This window comes from Aphanomyces astaci (assembly GCF_000520075.1).
Source record: "Aphanomyces astaci strain APO3 unplaced genomic scaffold supercont1.77, whole genome shotgun sequence".
Lineage (NCBI taxonomy): Eukaryota > Oomycota > Saprolegniomycetes > Saprolegniales > Verrucalvaceae > Aphanomyces > Aphanomyces astaci.
Genome location: NW_009798340.1, coordinates 295,023 through 308,416, shown reverse-complemented (window position 1 = coordinate 308,416; position 13,394 = coordinate 295,023). Strand labels below are relative to the sequence as shown.

The following is a 13,394-nucleotide window of genomic DNA, read 5'->3' as shown; positions in this document are numbered from 1 at the left end:
TAGGAAGTTTTTAGATGACGTGCAACATACTGGTACAGCATACTGTACTACAGTAGTATAAGCAAGCTTTGAAGGATTCTATGTAACGTTATGCTTAAAAGTCCAAAATGTGTATTTGGAAAATATCTATCTAATTTAGCCTTGAATATACTATATATCGAAATAGTGATACTCGTAATTCTATTCTAGTGAATACTTCACTAGAATTTATAAGTAATTAAATAAGTTTCGTCGCGAAAAGTGTTTCGAGCCATTCTCTGGTAGTATCGGGCATTCTACGGAATTCGTAGGCCAGAACTTGACTTTTGTATGCAATCGTAGGCGCACACCCCTACGATTTCGCCATTTCGAAATCCTCCACCTCGTTTTTTTTCCAAGTTATATACGAATTTGTAACAAACATAAAATTTCGCAGTTCATTTGTGAATTGACGAAATCGTAGGGAGCTGGTCCTACGATTTTCATATCCAATGAGATCTCAAGAAAATCACAAATTGCCAATCCTCCTCTATCGTACACGTCACATGCCAAAAGGGAATGTGAGGCGTCCTAATGGTAATGTCATTGATAGCACTAGGTATGTCACGTTAGCAGTGCGCAAGTTGTGCTGCGTTGTATTAGTACGTAGTAGGAAGGAGCGATCGTTATGGAAGAGTTATTGTGATATGTTGATAGTCGAGCTGGACGCGTTTGCGAATATCAAGACTTTATGGAAATTCTTACTAGTATGTGGGCCATAAGCACACAAGAGAAGTAAGTATATCTCTGTTATGAAGCAAGTATTGAACTATTTACGGGTCAAGTTGTTGACAGTGGCCTATCTACATTTCTCCAATTCAAGTGCACACAAGTGCATAATTCTACTCAGGAGTGTCGTTAATATCACGTGGTTGGATGTTTACCTTTGAGGACCTTGACTTACTTGTATGTAGTATGTATGGCATTACATTACTCCATGCAGAAGCACGTTGGAGTCGTCCGACGGTAGCTGATGCCTTTCAAGCGGGCAAGGTCGTGCTGACGGAATGGATGCTTACTACAGTCAACGTTGATGTCGAAACTACTACCGTAGTAACATGACTATGATATTCCATCGACGCATAATTGCACTCGTATCATGCAGCCTGCATTGCCAAGGACTATCCTCAATACTGTAGTGTTTCGTGATGAGCACGGATTTGTGATTGAATTATCCAATCACTGTACACGAGTGTTTTCATTGGTTAAATATGAAATCGTAGGCAATCTCCCTACGAATTCCATAAATAAGTCAATCTATTGGTTTTTTACGTTAGCGTAAATCACACGTGTTTGTAAGTTTGCCATATCTCGATCACCACAGTACAAATTACGAGTTGATCTACTCCAAGTAGATCAACATGGGAGTAACACCCGTGGTGTTTTAAGCACGTGTCACCATACCAGTAGCCCTCAGCATGCAACAATTGCACAACGATGAAACTCATCGGTAGGGTATTCATCGTTACCAGGAATTGGTACCAAACTTGTTCCCTTTGACGTCCAATGGGGCTTACAGCATTCAAAGTCGCCAGAGTAGAGATAGTACAAGCTACTCCTGGCTGAGCAGCTCGTTATCAAGCATTAACAGTCTGTAAATACATAACGGTACATGTAGTACTTTATGCAAATGGTACAGTAATTTGTATGCATGTGTGGGGAAGCTCAGTCGCCTATTTCCTGTTTCCATGGTTGACATTCATCCAAATTACTTCGCGGAGTACTACCGTTATTGTCATACCCGGGTACTTGTGGATCACACTGATTCTGCCATCAACGCCATGCCAAAATGAATGCTGCGCTCTTCACGGCTGCGGTTTGCACTGCTCCCAAATGTTAGAATCACACAGCAACATCTTATTTTCGCTCACGAAACCTACCTTGTGAAATATGTCCACAGCATCAACAGCAATGGATGCCTTTAGCTTATGGTCAAACTCATCCAATCCCATATGTTGTCCAAGAAACCACATGGGATGTCAATACAAAACTACAGTGCAAAGCAGGAAGATCCAGCTCGTGCCGTTTCATAGCATACATTTAGCTAGATGAAGGCCACATACACGAAGGCTGAGATATTCGTCGTCTACTACTAGCCACCATGTTGCAATTCCACTGATTCTGAGTAGTAGTACTAGGAAAACATCTCGCCCAATCCACATGATTGGGCTACTAAATCATGAGCACGTCATGGCTGCCGTCGTGATGTCGCAACCAAGCCTCTTATCAATCCCACTCTGTGCCCCTGGCGCCATACAAGGTGGTCATTGTTCATTTTCCCAGATGCAGGTCCAGCACCAGAGTTATTATTCACCTGCCACCGGGACGGTAATGCAGCCCCATCCGTACTCGTGCCGTTACCCCACCACGTCCAACAAGGGTGCGCACAATGAGGTCAAGGACGAGGGGGCACTGCCTCCCTTACAAACGTTTCATTCCGACCGCCATCATCACCAGCAGCAGTACTCGAACCACCAACCCATGGATGAGCCGTCGTACTTTTACGGCGGCAGCCAGGCAGCACCAAGCCAAGCGACGTCCTTTCAGCAGTCACAACCTCCAGCCACGGCGACATATCACCACCACCATCACCATTACGACCCATATCCTCATTCGTCGTACCAGCAACCGTACTCGGACCACCAGCATCCTTCGAGACCTAACGTTACTGGTAAGCAGCACTTGGACCCTGCGCTTCTTGAAGAAGCTTTGAACGAATGTATGCCGTTCATCGAACCCATCATGTCGATGGCGACTGCAACCACGTACCTTGACCAGACTAACAATGGCGGCCGCGTCACCCAAGGAAGTAGTCGTTATGGCGAAGACCTGTCGGTGACCAATTCGTCCCTCTCGTACTTGCACCTCCACCACCAGCAGAATCAACACCCCCTGCCAACGTACCACCATCAACTGCCGTCGGCGTCGCTGCCACAACACCTGGAAGCACCACCATATCTTCATCATCATCATCGCGCGAGCACGTCTTCGTTTCGCCATCATTTATCGTCCACGCTACCGCACTACGCTACCTCCGACGGCGCAATGTCCATGGCGCATTCACCGTCCAACGATAGCAAAGGTAGCGGCGGTGCCGCTCGGCTGTGTCGAGTGCCGGATTGCAACAAGGGCATCCGGTCCAGAGGGCTGTGCAAAGGCCACGGCGGCGGGCGGCGATGTCAGACGGCTGGGTGCAAGATTAGCGACCAAGGCGGGGGACATTGTATTGCCCACGGCGGAGGACGAAGATGCTCAGTCAAAGACTGCACTCGAAGTGCCCAAGCGCGCGGTCTGTGCAAGTGCCATGGAGGCGGGCGGCCTTGCAAGTATACTGGGTGTGCAAAGAATAGCCAACGAAGTGGCTACTGCATGGCGCACGGCAAGCTCATGTCTAGCATCGGTAGTACCATTCGCGACACGAACGACGACAATGACCAAGCAGGCAGTAATACTCGTCACACCAATAGTACTGCATTGTAAAAGTTGCACTATTTATTTTTCCCAGTAAATCATCGACATGTTGGGTTGACGAATTTTTTGTTGACGTCGAGCCGACGACGGCGGGTGCGTTGGGTTGTGGTTTGCAGGGATAATTAGGTCTTTTTGTCGTCCCCCAACCCAATCGTGCGTACACCATGTTAATTAACAAACGGTTTCGGTTTCATGCTTTCTTTTCTTCACACGTTTCTGTACCACCTCTCGAACCTTATTTGAAAATGCTCACCCACATACACAGTACTACTGTACCCCACCCAAGTAGTACTACTATTGGTGCCAATGCGAAATGGGCGCACCATATGCTGGGGTATGTTGCACAAGAGCCGGTTGAGGTTGTGCGGTAGTGCACTGAGCAACAGACATGGACCTGGGTTGCGCCATGCATGAAATCGATCGAAACCTTTCGAAATCCACACCTGTGGTTGGTGAATTTCGGACGAGTTTTAGTCTTTAGACGAATTTTAACTCGGCTACTGTATCGTACGGTATTCCGGGACAGCTGGATATTCGGATGGAGCTAAGTCCCACCTGATGACGACGACGCGATTTTTCGCTAACAGTACTGTGCCGCCGTCATTTCGACAATGAGTCCTAGCCCATAGTCACATCATGTTTGTTCCCTGAAGAGAATTGGAAGAGTCATAGGTAAAGTAATTTCGCTGATGAATCCTAGACGCATATCATCACGTCATTTTCTCCGAAGCGACTACTGTATCCGTTCCAAGCATAGCATTCTATGACGGGATATGTTCGTACCAGGTACTAGTACATTCGTACCGGTACCTAGTGCACATCATGAGGCAATGCAGGCCAGAGCGCCGCTAGGTTGTACTACATTTTACAGTCGAGAGTTGTCTAATGCGCCGAATTGAATTCGTCAATGACAAATACACTTGGCATCTACTACGGGTATACGTATACTGTACATACCGGTAATGACGTGTAACCACGTCATTGCGTGCATACCGGAATAATTCCCTCATTAAAACAGTTCCACTGTTGTATTGACCCGAAATACTGTAGGGAATTATTACATCCGGATACACCTTTTCGCCAGTAGCCCTGTAACCTGGGACTCCGTCCTACCCCCGGTGAATACATGCGATGCTAAATCTCCGGGGTTAAATGCATCGCCAGTGGTTAGCTATCGCTAACCACTGAGATGCACTTAACCCCTAGTAAGAGGTGAGGTGGTCTGACAATACAAAGTTCCATATAAACCTCATTGATCACAGTATTTCGGGTCAAAGCAACAGTGAAACTGTTTTACTGTAATGAGGGAATTGTACTGCATACCGATATCGATACAGTACTGTACATGTATGTACTTGTCACAGAATTGCAAGCGAGACATGTACTAGTATTTACTACTACGTAGTACTACATAGTACTTCGAAGTACTTTGATAACGTTAGTAGTCCTAGTAGCGCAAAAGTAGCAGAACCCAATGAATTTACCGCAGCCCCTTGCAGCCCTTCCACACCACTCTAGTAACAACTTGCGCTTTCAAATCGCAATATATATGCCGCAGTTCAAGGCGACGCAGCGAAACGAGAATTCTCCCCCCAAACCCCAATGTGTCTCGCCTCCTACCGGTACTACTACGTAGTATTTCTTTGGCCGAGCCAAGGTCGGTCCTAACTGTACTAATAGTGTAGCAGTAGTACTGTATGTTGCTGCGCTACGACAATTACCTCGTCCAATTGGATTGTCGGAGAAAGTACTGACCAATTGGAATTCAATCATTTGTCGGTCATCCAATCACAGTTATAGTACTCGTTAGACAAGTTATGCCACAAGGACCTCGTTGCCGACAGTAGCGTCTAACCAGCGCGATTGAAACCAACGATGACATAAGATCTCGTCCAAGGATGGCCGTTCGTCCGGCTGCGCTCTTATTATGCACGACAACAAGTCCAGCGCGTCTTTGGATATAGTTAAGCCCCACATTTTGGCCAACACGTGGATGCCGTCTTGGCGAATAATGCGAAACCGCGCGTCGATCTCAGACGGCACTTCAAGCGGTGGGATGCCGCTGAGGAGGATGAACAGCAAAATCCCTAGCGACCAAACGTCTGCTTGAAATCCTATGACGACCTGTCACAAATGGACCCTGCGACGGTGTACTACATAGCGTTAACTAGTGAACGAACCATTGTACCGCTGAAGATCCCCGAAATACACTTCCGGGGCCATGTAGAATGGCTTTCCAACTCGCCCCACACATCGTTTTCCCTCGCGCGACGACAGCCCAAAGTCGCATATTCTACATTGGCCAAACATGTGTAAGTGGCCACTCACGTCGCTTGCGACCTACTGACCGGCAGTGCTGATTGCCATCGAGCAGAATATTCTCAAGGGACACGTCACGATGAGCAATGCCATGGGCATGAATATGGGCCACGCCGTCGACAATCTGGCGAAACCACGTGGCAGCCTGACGTTCCGACACAAGCCCGCCGACCATCGCCTTGACGGACAGGAACGGCTGTTGCTGTGGACTTTGGTGACGTGGCAGTTGCAGCTTTTGTCGGTGCAAGTGGTCAAACAGTTCCCCGAGCGAGCAGTATTCCAGCACCAAACACAACATGCCGTCGTGCTCGAAATGCTCGAGCAAGTTGACAATCGACGGGTGCGGCGGCAGGCTTTTCAATATGGCCACTTCCTCGCTCCTACGTCGGTCGATCGTGATCATGCGAGTCGTGACCATTGGCCACGAAGAGGTAAACTTGTTATGTACCCGTCCTCCTTGATGCGGTAGCCACCGCGAACCGCCGTCTTGGTCGCTATGCTGGCCAAGCTCATCATTTTAATGGCGACGAGATCGTCGCCGTCGCACAAGTGTCGCTGACACAGCACCACTTTGCCGTAGAGGGCATCTCTTAGTGTTCGAACCGGCGTGAACTGCTCCATGCGACTTTCGAAAATGGATTCGCATAGTTATTTATTTGGCTTGACGTGAAGAACAAAGATTTGGATTGCTTGCATTGCCGTGTGTGGTTTGGCTGAACCAATCACAATGCGATTTTGCCTAGGACGTCCAAACGAGAATTACCACTAATTTTCTATACAACACACTTCCCACGCTAACAATAGTAACAGTTACTTTACTGTTATTAATAGGAGGAAATCCCACTCAGGGAATATGGATCGAAAACGTCAGTGGGTTTGCCTAATTTAGTTGCTTGGATAAGTACAGCCTGACGTGAAATACCGTCATATGTATGTGTCGGTGACACGTGTTAACGTTGTACAACGTTTAACTATTTCACGATGACATTGAGTTTCGAGCAAGTTTGCAGCTCCCTCCTGTTCCCTGTACTATCGTAGCATTGCTTCATACTCCAGAGAAACTACAAGGATATACCAAAGGAGGCTCAACGAATTAATGGTGAAACGAAAAGGAATACTAGTAACGAGTATCGTGGTCGACATTCGTGATCTGTTTCTGTGATGAGGAGGCTGACATAACGATATTTACAGTTAACGTCAGGCAGTACTTATCGAAGCAACTACTACAAATGTGACGGAGCTGTGATTTGCCGATTTTGAGCTCCATTCAATCGACCATATCTGGCGAAGTTCAAATTATCTCAACGTGAAAGTTGCAGTGCCGAACTCTTCTTTTTGAGCTTTATCTCCTCGTCCGAATACAAATCAAGTGATAGAGTTTGAATCAGGGCAAATAAAATGTCAAAGTTAGGCCCACCGGCTGATGTAGAAATGTAAATATCTTCAAAGTACACCACTACATCAGCAAAATTTACATTTTTCAGACCCACACCGGTTGCCAATAAATTTTAGATCATGATGTAAACGCTCCATAAACACAGATTTCTCTACAGATCTGTTGGGTCGTTTACAGTTCTATGCGATTGAGGTCCCAATGGACTTCTTCAACGAAGCATGCCATCCCGACGTCCTCAAGCACGCCGGCAGCATTAATATGAATCTTACAGACAATAGAATGTATGCCAACCCAGCTGCACTAAATTCTCCACTGGCGAGAGCTCCAAAATCTCAATCGCCAGCGGGCGTCCAACGCAAATTTGCTCCATTAGGACGACAATTTCCGCCAACCGGTGTGGATTGGCTGTGAAGTGAAGTACTACTGTTACAGCACGCACCCAATAAACGGGTCCTTTCAGCTCTATGTTTACATCAGCCGGTGGGGATGCTCTTAGTCAAAACCCACTCACAATTTCGATCAAATGTTCCATACACTTATCAATTACTGTATACTGTAAGATATATACGGTTTACGAAACAAGTCCGAAACAATTTCAATACAGTCACGAAACATTTTGTTTCGTAAAACGGAAGTATCGATTTTCCTTTATGCTGGAGTTTGTATGGTGCTTCAAGTATAGAAAAATACCACTGATTTACGAAACATTCACGAAACACTGGATTAAAGTATAGTTGAAGGATTTTGAAACGCACAAATTTAGGTTCTTTGGGCGTCACAAATGCATGGCGATATCGTCTCAAGGTGGAGTTGTGCGTCATTCTTAGTGTCCAAGGACTGGCTAACGTCAAGTGTACGAATACAACATTGCCTGAACTACTGTACTGGTTGGTGGCTTATGCATGGGAAAGGTGTACCCATCTACGACTAACGTTAAGGCAAAAATGGTTCCTTATACCAACAACTATCCAACACGCGTTAATGGTAACTACAGTATGGCGTTAACGTTAGTAGGACCAGGAGCCACGATGGTGTTAGCTTGGGGGCGTTGTGGAAGGCTGTCTCTCCTCCATCTCTTACCATAAGCTTAGTGCAACTCGCATTCCTCTCACCTCCATTCGACATACCGTACTCGTCGAACTCGCCGTGCCTCACTCATGGGAATAGGATAAAAACGTGTGGCCATTTGACTTTTTAATGGTGGTCACTGAAAATGTCATGTGTTGTTGTTTTAAACTGTGGAATTTACTGTTAACGAGAATTGCTGGGCATCCTTATACTTATCGACGCGTAAACATTCGAACTATAACTTATGGTATGACCAGCACTACAGCTAACAAAGTACACTCAAACACGGTTACAATACCTGCGCAAAGATATAGGGCCCACGGCTTGTTTGCTTGTTTTACGTTAGCTATGATGGAGTGATATTACACTTACTGTACTAATGGGCTTCTTGACTATGAAGCAACAACCCAGTAATGCCCACTAAATAAAACTCCACCACACCATTTAACCACGAGTGAAGCCCCACGTCTAACTCTACCTGAAAATCCACGAGCAAAACCCCAAAACACCACTAGTGAAAAACTGCCTCCCCCTCACTCATAAGCATATACATCGAAGTAGTGTACAGTACATACATGCTAGCACCAACATATTTCGAAGTAAAAATTAACATCAAATCTTGTCCAGTTATTCACAATGTAATCGACCAAATTCTCGCTTGTGTACTACCGGTAGTATGTTGCCACTTGCATCGTCCAAGCCACTGTCTTGGATGATGGTTGACTTCATGTTGGCAACACGACAACTTCGTCGAATTGACTCGTGGCTCGGCTCGATTCACCCCGCTTATTTGAGGCAAGTAATTATACTTTGATCAAGATAATAAGATGTGTCTTAAATTGATTCTCAAAATGGTATCAAATTTGTTTGATTTTTCTTGTCTTTCTCATGCACTACGACTGCAAAACACAAAATAATCGGTATGTTATTGGTTGTAAAGCATTATTTCAGCTACAATCTCCAACTTTCGGAGTTGCCTGAGCGTGGAGATTTGGTAATTCTCCCGAGCCGCCTTCCACAGTTGTGTCTTAAATTGATGTTTTACGTTACGTTACCATACCATACCAATAATACTGGTTTGGTACTGTATGAACCGGATATTAACCAGATGCACCGCTTCGTTGGCATTATTGATAAACAACGTTTTAACCACCTGGTTGAACTAAGTGAATATATGCTAGCATGTACACTACACTCTCCACGGAGGCTGTATCTCGCGCTTCGCCGCATAGGGCTCGAAAGTATCGACCAATAAGCTAGAGTAGGAGGCAAAACCCAACCTGAGTGAGGGTCATGACATTTGACGTGGGTACATACTGCACGTGGCAAATGCACACAATCCAACACGTTTTTGGAGAATTCAACCAACGTCAGCTCCTTCATTTTGGCTCCATCGTTGCGACACAGTACATGTTTGGCCGTTCGAAAGTGGAACTCATCGGCCGTGAGGATGCGTGTGGCGAGCCAGTCGAAGAATTTCGACGTCGTCAACTCGCCTACATCATTGATACCGACTGTGTCTTGTCATCCATTGGTATATATGACATACCGCGAACTTGCATGTGCACTGCCGTCACGAACGCGTCCAGAGCTTGGCTCTACGTAGAGGAAGTGCACCGATTCTTATGCAAATATGCTTGGACTACTCGTCCAAACAAACCTCCACGGCGTTGACATCGGCCTGTGGAAGCAAGAGGAACTGCCCCACGACCCGCAGTGCTTGGTCCGTCGTGATGTCGAGCTCTAGTTGCGCCACATGTCGTTTCACGGTCATCAAGTACCACCACGCAGATTGATCCACTTCCCCTGCCGATTTTCCTTAGTCCAACATTACATACGATGAGTTATCTATCTATAACGTTACCTGCAAACACCGACCCAAACAGGTCCAGCTGTGGACTTTCCTCTACCAACCATACACGGCACATGTCATGGATTGTGAAAATTAAACACGAGTGAAGGCAAAGCTATGCCCGAGACATATATAGACTGTATAGACAGACGCTCGCGTCATCTCGTAGTCCCGTTGGTCGTGTAAATGACGTGAGATTTTATTATAGGACAGCTGTACCAACGTGGCGATCGATGGCCTGTAGAATCGACGCCATGACCAGCACGGCCACCCGACGCTCGCCATACCGATCTTCCACGAAGTCAAAGCACACTTGCGTGATGGGAACCACGTCGCTGGCGTGGTTGTTGTCCAACGAGGACGTTTGCTTCTACAAACGGCATTTACTTGTATCAGCAGGATATTCTTTTCCAAATTTACTATTGTCCTTTTCAGTCAAATATGTGCCTATTTTGGGGGATTGATGACATCGCCAACTAATCGAGCAAAGGAGTATGATTGGCTACAAAGAAAAATCAAGGTTGCAATACGATTGGCTAAAGAGATTGATTGCAGTCAACACACAATAGTTTCAACATAACGCTATCATATTTCCAGGCTTCTACTGTATGTACACTCACGTCTCGCTCGTGTTCTAGCGTCCACCGGACCCACTTTCGTTCCACCATTGCGATTTTCACCCACAATTGGGTAAACAACACATCCAAATCGCCGACGGTCCACGTTGGAATGCACTTTGGAATGGGCTACCATGGGAAAAATATTTGTTTGACATATATATATATTGCTTTTTTGATATATTTATAGTTTATGTTTCCCAATAAGTAGATAAGTACTAGTACCTCGGGATGCCACTTGACAAAGGGTGCCCATAACACCGTGTCGGGCACTGGTGGATTGTGCACCAAGAGCGTCCGATGCGGTACTTGGATGGTGCTCTACATATCAACGTGGTCATTGTTCTAATGTTACATATAAATATATATATTTCTGAATTCATATATATTTCCGTATACATAGAATTCTACGTACTGCCACGTCACCAATAGCAGCTTCCTGCTCTTTCACATACCTACCATGAACCACCATACATAGCAACTACAAAAGGTGAAGCCCAGAAAGCACGGCCTTACGCTTCCAACACGGCATGTTCGTTCAGCAACGACCCAATATCGTGCACAAAATCTTGGCGAAATCTACGCCAGGAGTACATATCATTGCTCTCTCCAAAACGAAGGCAAGCTAGGCTTACTTGTGGCGCATGTCTGGACTACACCGTATAATGTCACTGTCATACTCGCGCAACCGTGCGTTTCGAAGCAGGAGCAATTGCATGTCGGTTTGCAACGTTTGGAGCAACTCCTTGGTAGCTACGAGCCAATATATATATATATTCATATCTGAGCCTTGCCCGACAAATCTCTAGTGATAGTGTACCTGCATCATGCGTGGAGGGTGGGGAAGCCGACGCCATCAACCGCACGCTCTCAAAGTCCTTTCGAACCGAGTCGGACGTCGCACGTTCGCGCTGGAGCTCTCGGATCTGCGCTTGGTATTGGGTGATAGCCACGCTCATGGCTTGCATTTCTCTACCAAGTACAAACAATTCAATGAAAACAACACTAGACATAAACACAACACGACATGGACGTATACCGCTGCAGATACAGAGTCGACGATGCCATGTCACGTCGCTGCTGCTTGGCTTCCATTTGCAACGATTCGAACGCGAGCTTGGAACGCGCTACTTGAGCTGCAAGTATATATTAGTGACAAACATGGAAAAGACTCCATTACACCGCAAAGTTCCGTGATCAGAGCATACACACAGGGGTTCATCTGTTTGCAACTATAGACAATATATATATATATATTATACCCTGAGTGTCGGCCAGTTCCCCCATGGTGATGTTGACTTCCTTTCGCAGCAACCGCTCGTTCACAAGGACATTCGTATGCTTGGCTAAGGCGTGCTCTTGCAACGATTGGAATTCGGCCTAAAGATCTCAGGTAGAACAAATATCCAACCAACCTCCACCAGAACACTCTTATGTGTGTCTTACCTTGGCCTGCAGTACACTTGTGCGTTCCCTGTACGCAACGTCCAGCAGGACAAAGCACGGAATCTCGCGATATGATGTCCTGCGTACGATGCCGATCATGCTAGCTAGCTAGCTAGCTATTGCTGAGCATAAGTTACGCACCTGGCCTGGATGTCGGCCACCGTCGCCGTGTCAGAAAACACGCCACAGCCGAAGAAGCCCCGAGCCAGCGACTCGTCGCTATCAGCCCCGCCCGTTTCAACATGACAATTTGACATAACAACGACACTACACCTGAAGATGGCAGCTTTGAGCTCGACCAAGATCGTATCTACAGTAGTCAACGCGATATTGAAACAACAATACATGCCACGACATCGTTGTGATGTAGCTAGCGTACGAAGGATGGGTCCAAACACCGTCAAGTCGCCACATAGTTCGTCCGCCAGCCGGATACAGCGCTGCACACGGCGCTCCTTGTCAAACAACGCGTGCACGTTGTCCGACGCCAGCAGCGCTTCGCGGAGCTGCATCTCATAGTACAACGCCCTCGACTTGGACGGACCCACTGCCGCCATCTGTACTGGTTGTTGGTAGAGCCGTTTCACATACACTCGCACGAAAACGAACAAGGCCAATTCGATTGATTTCAATGTGAGCCCCCCGGGCGATAGTTATATTACATGCATCCCCCACGCTGAGGTACTGAGATGCTTCCTTTCAACTACAGGTGAGACGACTAGGAGCGGGAAGCTATCGCTCGATGACATGTCCTGCTCACTGGTACAGTACACCTCGACTAACTGTAAAAGCCACAACTCCTTAAACCGATGAAAAAACGTAGGTATATGTATTCGAGTCGTGGACCAAAATAGTGCTTTTTACTGCGGTCCTGTATATGGTGTTTTTGCTTCCTACCACTTCCTACCAAAACCCTACCAGGTCCTACCATCCGTATAATTCAGCAGTTATTCGTATCCACCGAAATACCGTACTTCGTGAAAATAATCGGTATTTGGGGCACAGGATCCATTGCCCCAACGAAGACAATTTACTTCCCAGGGTGTACGTACAGTAAGTAGCCCACCCACAGTTTACAGTCAAGGAGCGCCGATTAATGCACCTCTGTAGAATTCACCAGACTGCCCTGTGTACTGCACTAAATTGGGCATCGCCTGAGGGCATAATAACGTTATCCATTTTGCGACTGATTTGTTGGACTGTGAAT

At 46.5% G+C, this 13,394-nt stretch overlaps 3 protein-coding genes across 13 annotated transcripts; all 3 read right to left on the bottom strand.

Annotated features, from left to right (window-relative positions):
• Positions 1–2,298: 2,298 nt before the first annotated feature.
• On the bottom strand, positions 2,299–3,549 carry H257_15974 (hypothetical protein). The gene has a single exon (XM_009844293.1). The coding sequence runs from the start codon at positions 3,019–3,021 to the stop codon at positions 2,569–2,571; it is 453 nt and encodes a 150-aa protein (XP_009842595.1). The 5' UTR covers positions 3,022–3,549; the 3' UTR covers positions 2,299–2,568.
• Positions 3,550–5,263: 1,714 nt separating this feature from the next.
• On the bottom strand, positions 5,264–6,467 carry H257_15973. Of its 2 annotated transcripts, XM_009844292.1 has the most exons (4): positions 6,257–6,467; positions 5,838–6,188; positions 5,670–5,782; positions 5,264–5,603 (listed from the first exon to the last, which is right to left on the bottom strand). In XM_009844292.1, the coding sequence occupies exons 1-4, from the start codon at positions 6,427–6,429 to the stop codon at positions 5,305–5,307; spliced, it is 936 nt and encodes a 311-aa protein (XP_009842594.1). In that variant the 5' UTR covers positions 6,430–6,467; the 3' UTR covers positions 5,264–5,304. The 2 variants fall into 2 exon arrangements, with proteins under 2 accessions (XP_009842594.1, XP_009842593.1); XM_009844291.1 differs by lacking the exon at positions 6,257–6,467 and having other exon boundaries at positions 5,838–6,248.
• A 2,908-nt stretch (positions 6,468–9,375) lies between these two features.
• Positions 9,376–12,783, bottom strand: H257_15972 (hypothetical protein). 10 transcript variants are annotated; one of them, XM_009844284.1, is made up of 18 exons: positions 12,567–12,783; positions 12,461–12,497; positions 12,329–12,406; positions 12,188–12,266; positions 12,004–12,121; positions 11,781–11,877; positions 11,562–11,713; positions 11,377–11,494; positions 11,258–11,320; positions 11,157–11,196; positions 10,967–11,062; positions 10,745–10,870; positions 10,344–10,494; positions 10,137–10,178; positions 9,933–10,078; positions 9,822–9,870; positions 9,590–9,768; positions 9,376–9,528 (listed from the first exon to the last, which is right to left on the bottom strand). In XM_009844284.1, the coding sequence occupies exons 1-18, from the start codon at positions 12,742–12,744 to the stop codon at positions 9,418–9,420; spliced, it is 1,860 nt and encodes a 619-aa protein (XP_009842586.1). In that variant the 5' UTR covers positions 12,745–12,783; the 3' UTR covers positions 9,376–9,417. The 10 variants fall into 10 exon arrangements, with proteins under 10 accessions (XP_009842586.1, XP_009842588.1, XP_009842592.1 ...); XM_009844286.1 differs by having other exon boundaries at positions 12,329–12,497; XM_009844290.1 differs by having other exon boundaries at positions 12,188–12,406.
• Between the last annotated feature and the right edge of the window lie 611 nt (positions 12,784–13,394).

What these genes read in the sequence shown, in the direction of transcription:
- H257_15974 (XM_009844293.1), bottom strand. Translation starts at nt 3,021, where the DNA reads ATGATGGCGAAACGAAGACGTGCTCGCGCGATGATGATGATGAAGATA.
- H257_15973 (XM_009844292.1), bottom strand. Translation starts at nt 6,429, where the DNA reads ATGGAGCAGTTCACGCCGGTTCGAACACTAAGAGATGCCCTCTACGGC. An exon ending in TACCGCATCAAGGAGGACGG is followed by an intron (nt 6,189 to 6,256) that starts GTACATAACAAG and finishes CGACCGACGTAG; the next exon opens with GAGCGAGGAAGTGGCCATAT. An exon ending in GGATCTTCAGCGGTACAATG is followed by an intron (nt 5,604 to 5,669) that starts GTTCGTTCACTA and finishes AGGTCGTCATAG; the next exon opens with GATTTCAAGCAGACGTTTGG.
- H257_15972 (XM_009844286.1), bottom strand. Translation starts at nt 12,744, where the DNA reads ATGGCGGCAGTGGGTCCGTCCAAGTCGAGGGCGTTGTACTATGAGATG. An exon ending in CTGCTATTGGTGACGTGGCA is followed by an intron (nt 11,063 to 11,156) that starts GTACGTAGAATT and finishes GTTGATATGTAG; the next exon opens with AGCACCATCCAAGTACCGCA. An exon ending in GTGTGCATTTGCCACGTGCA is followed by an intron (nt 9,529 to 9,589) that starts GTATGTACCCAC and finishes CTCCTACTCTAG; the next exon opens with CTTATTGGTCGATACTTTCG.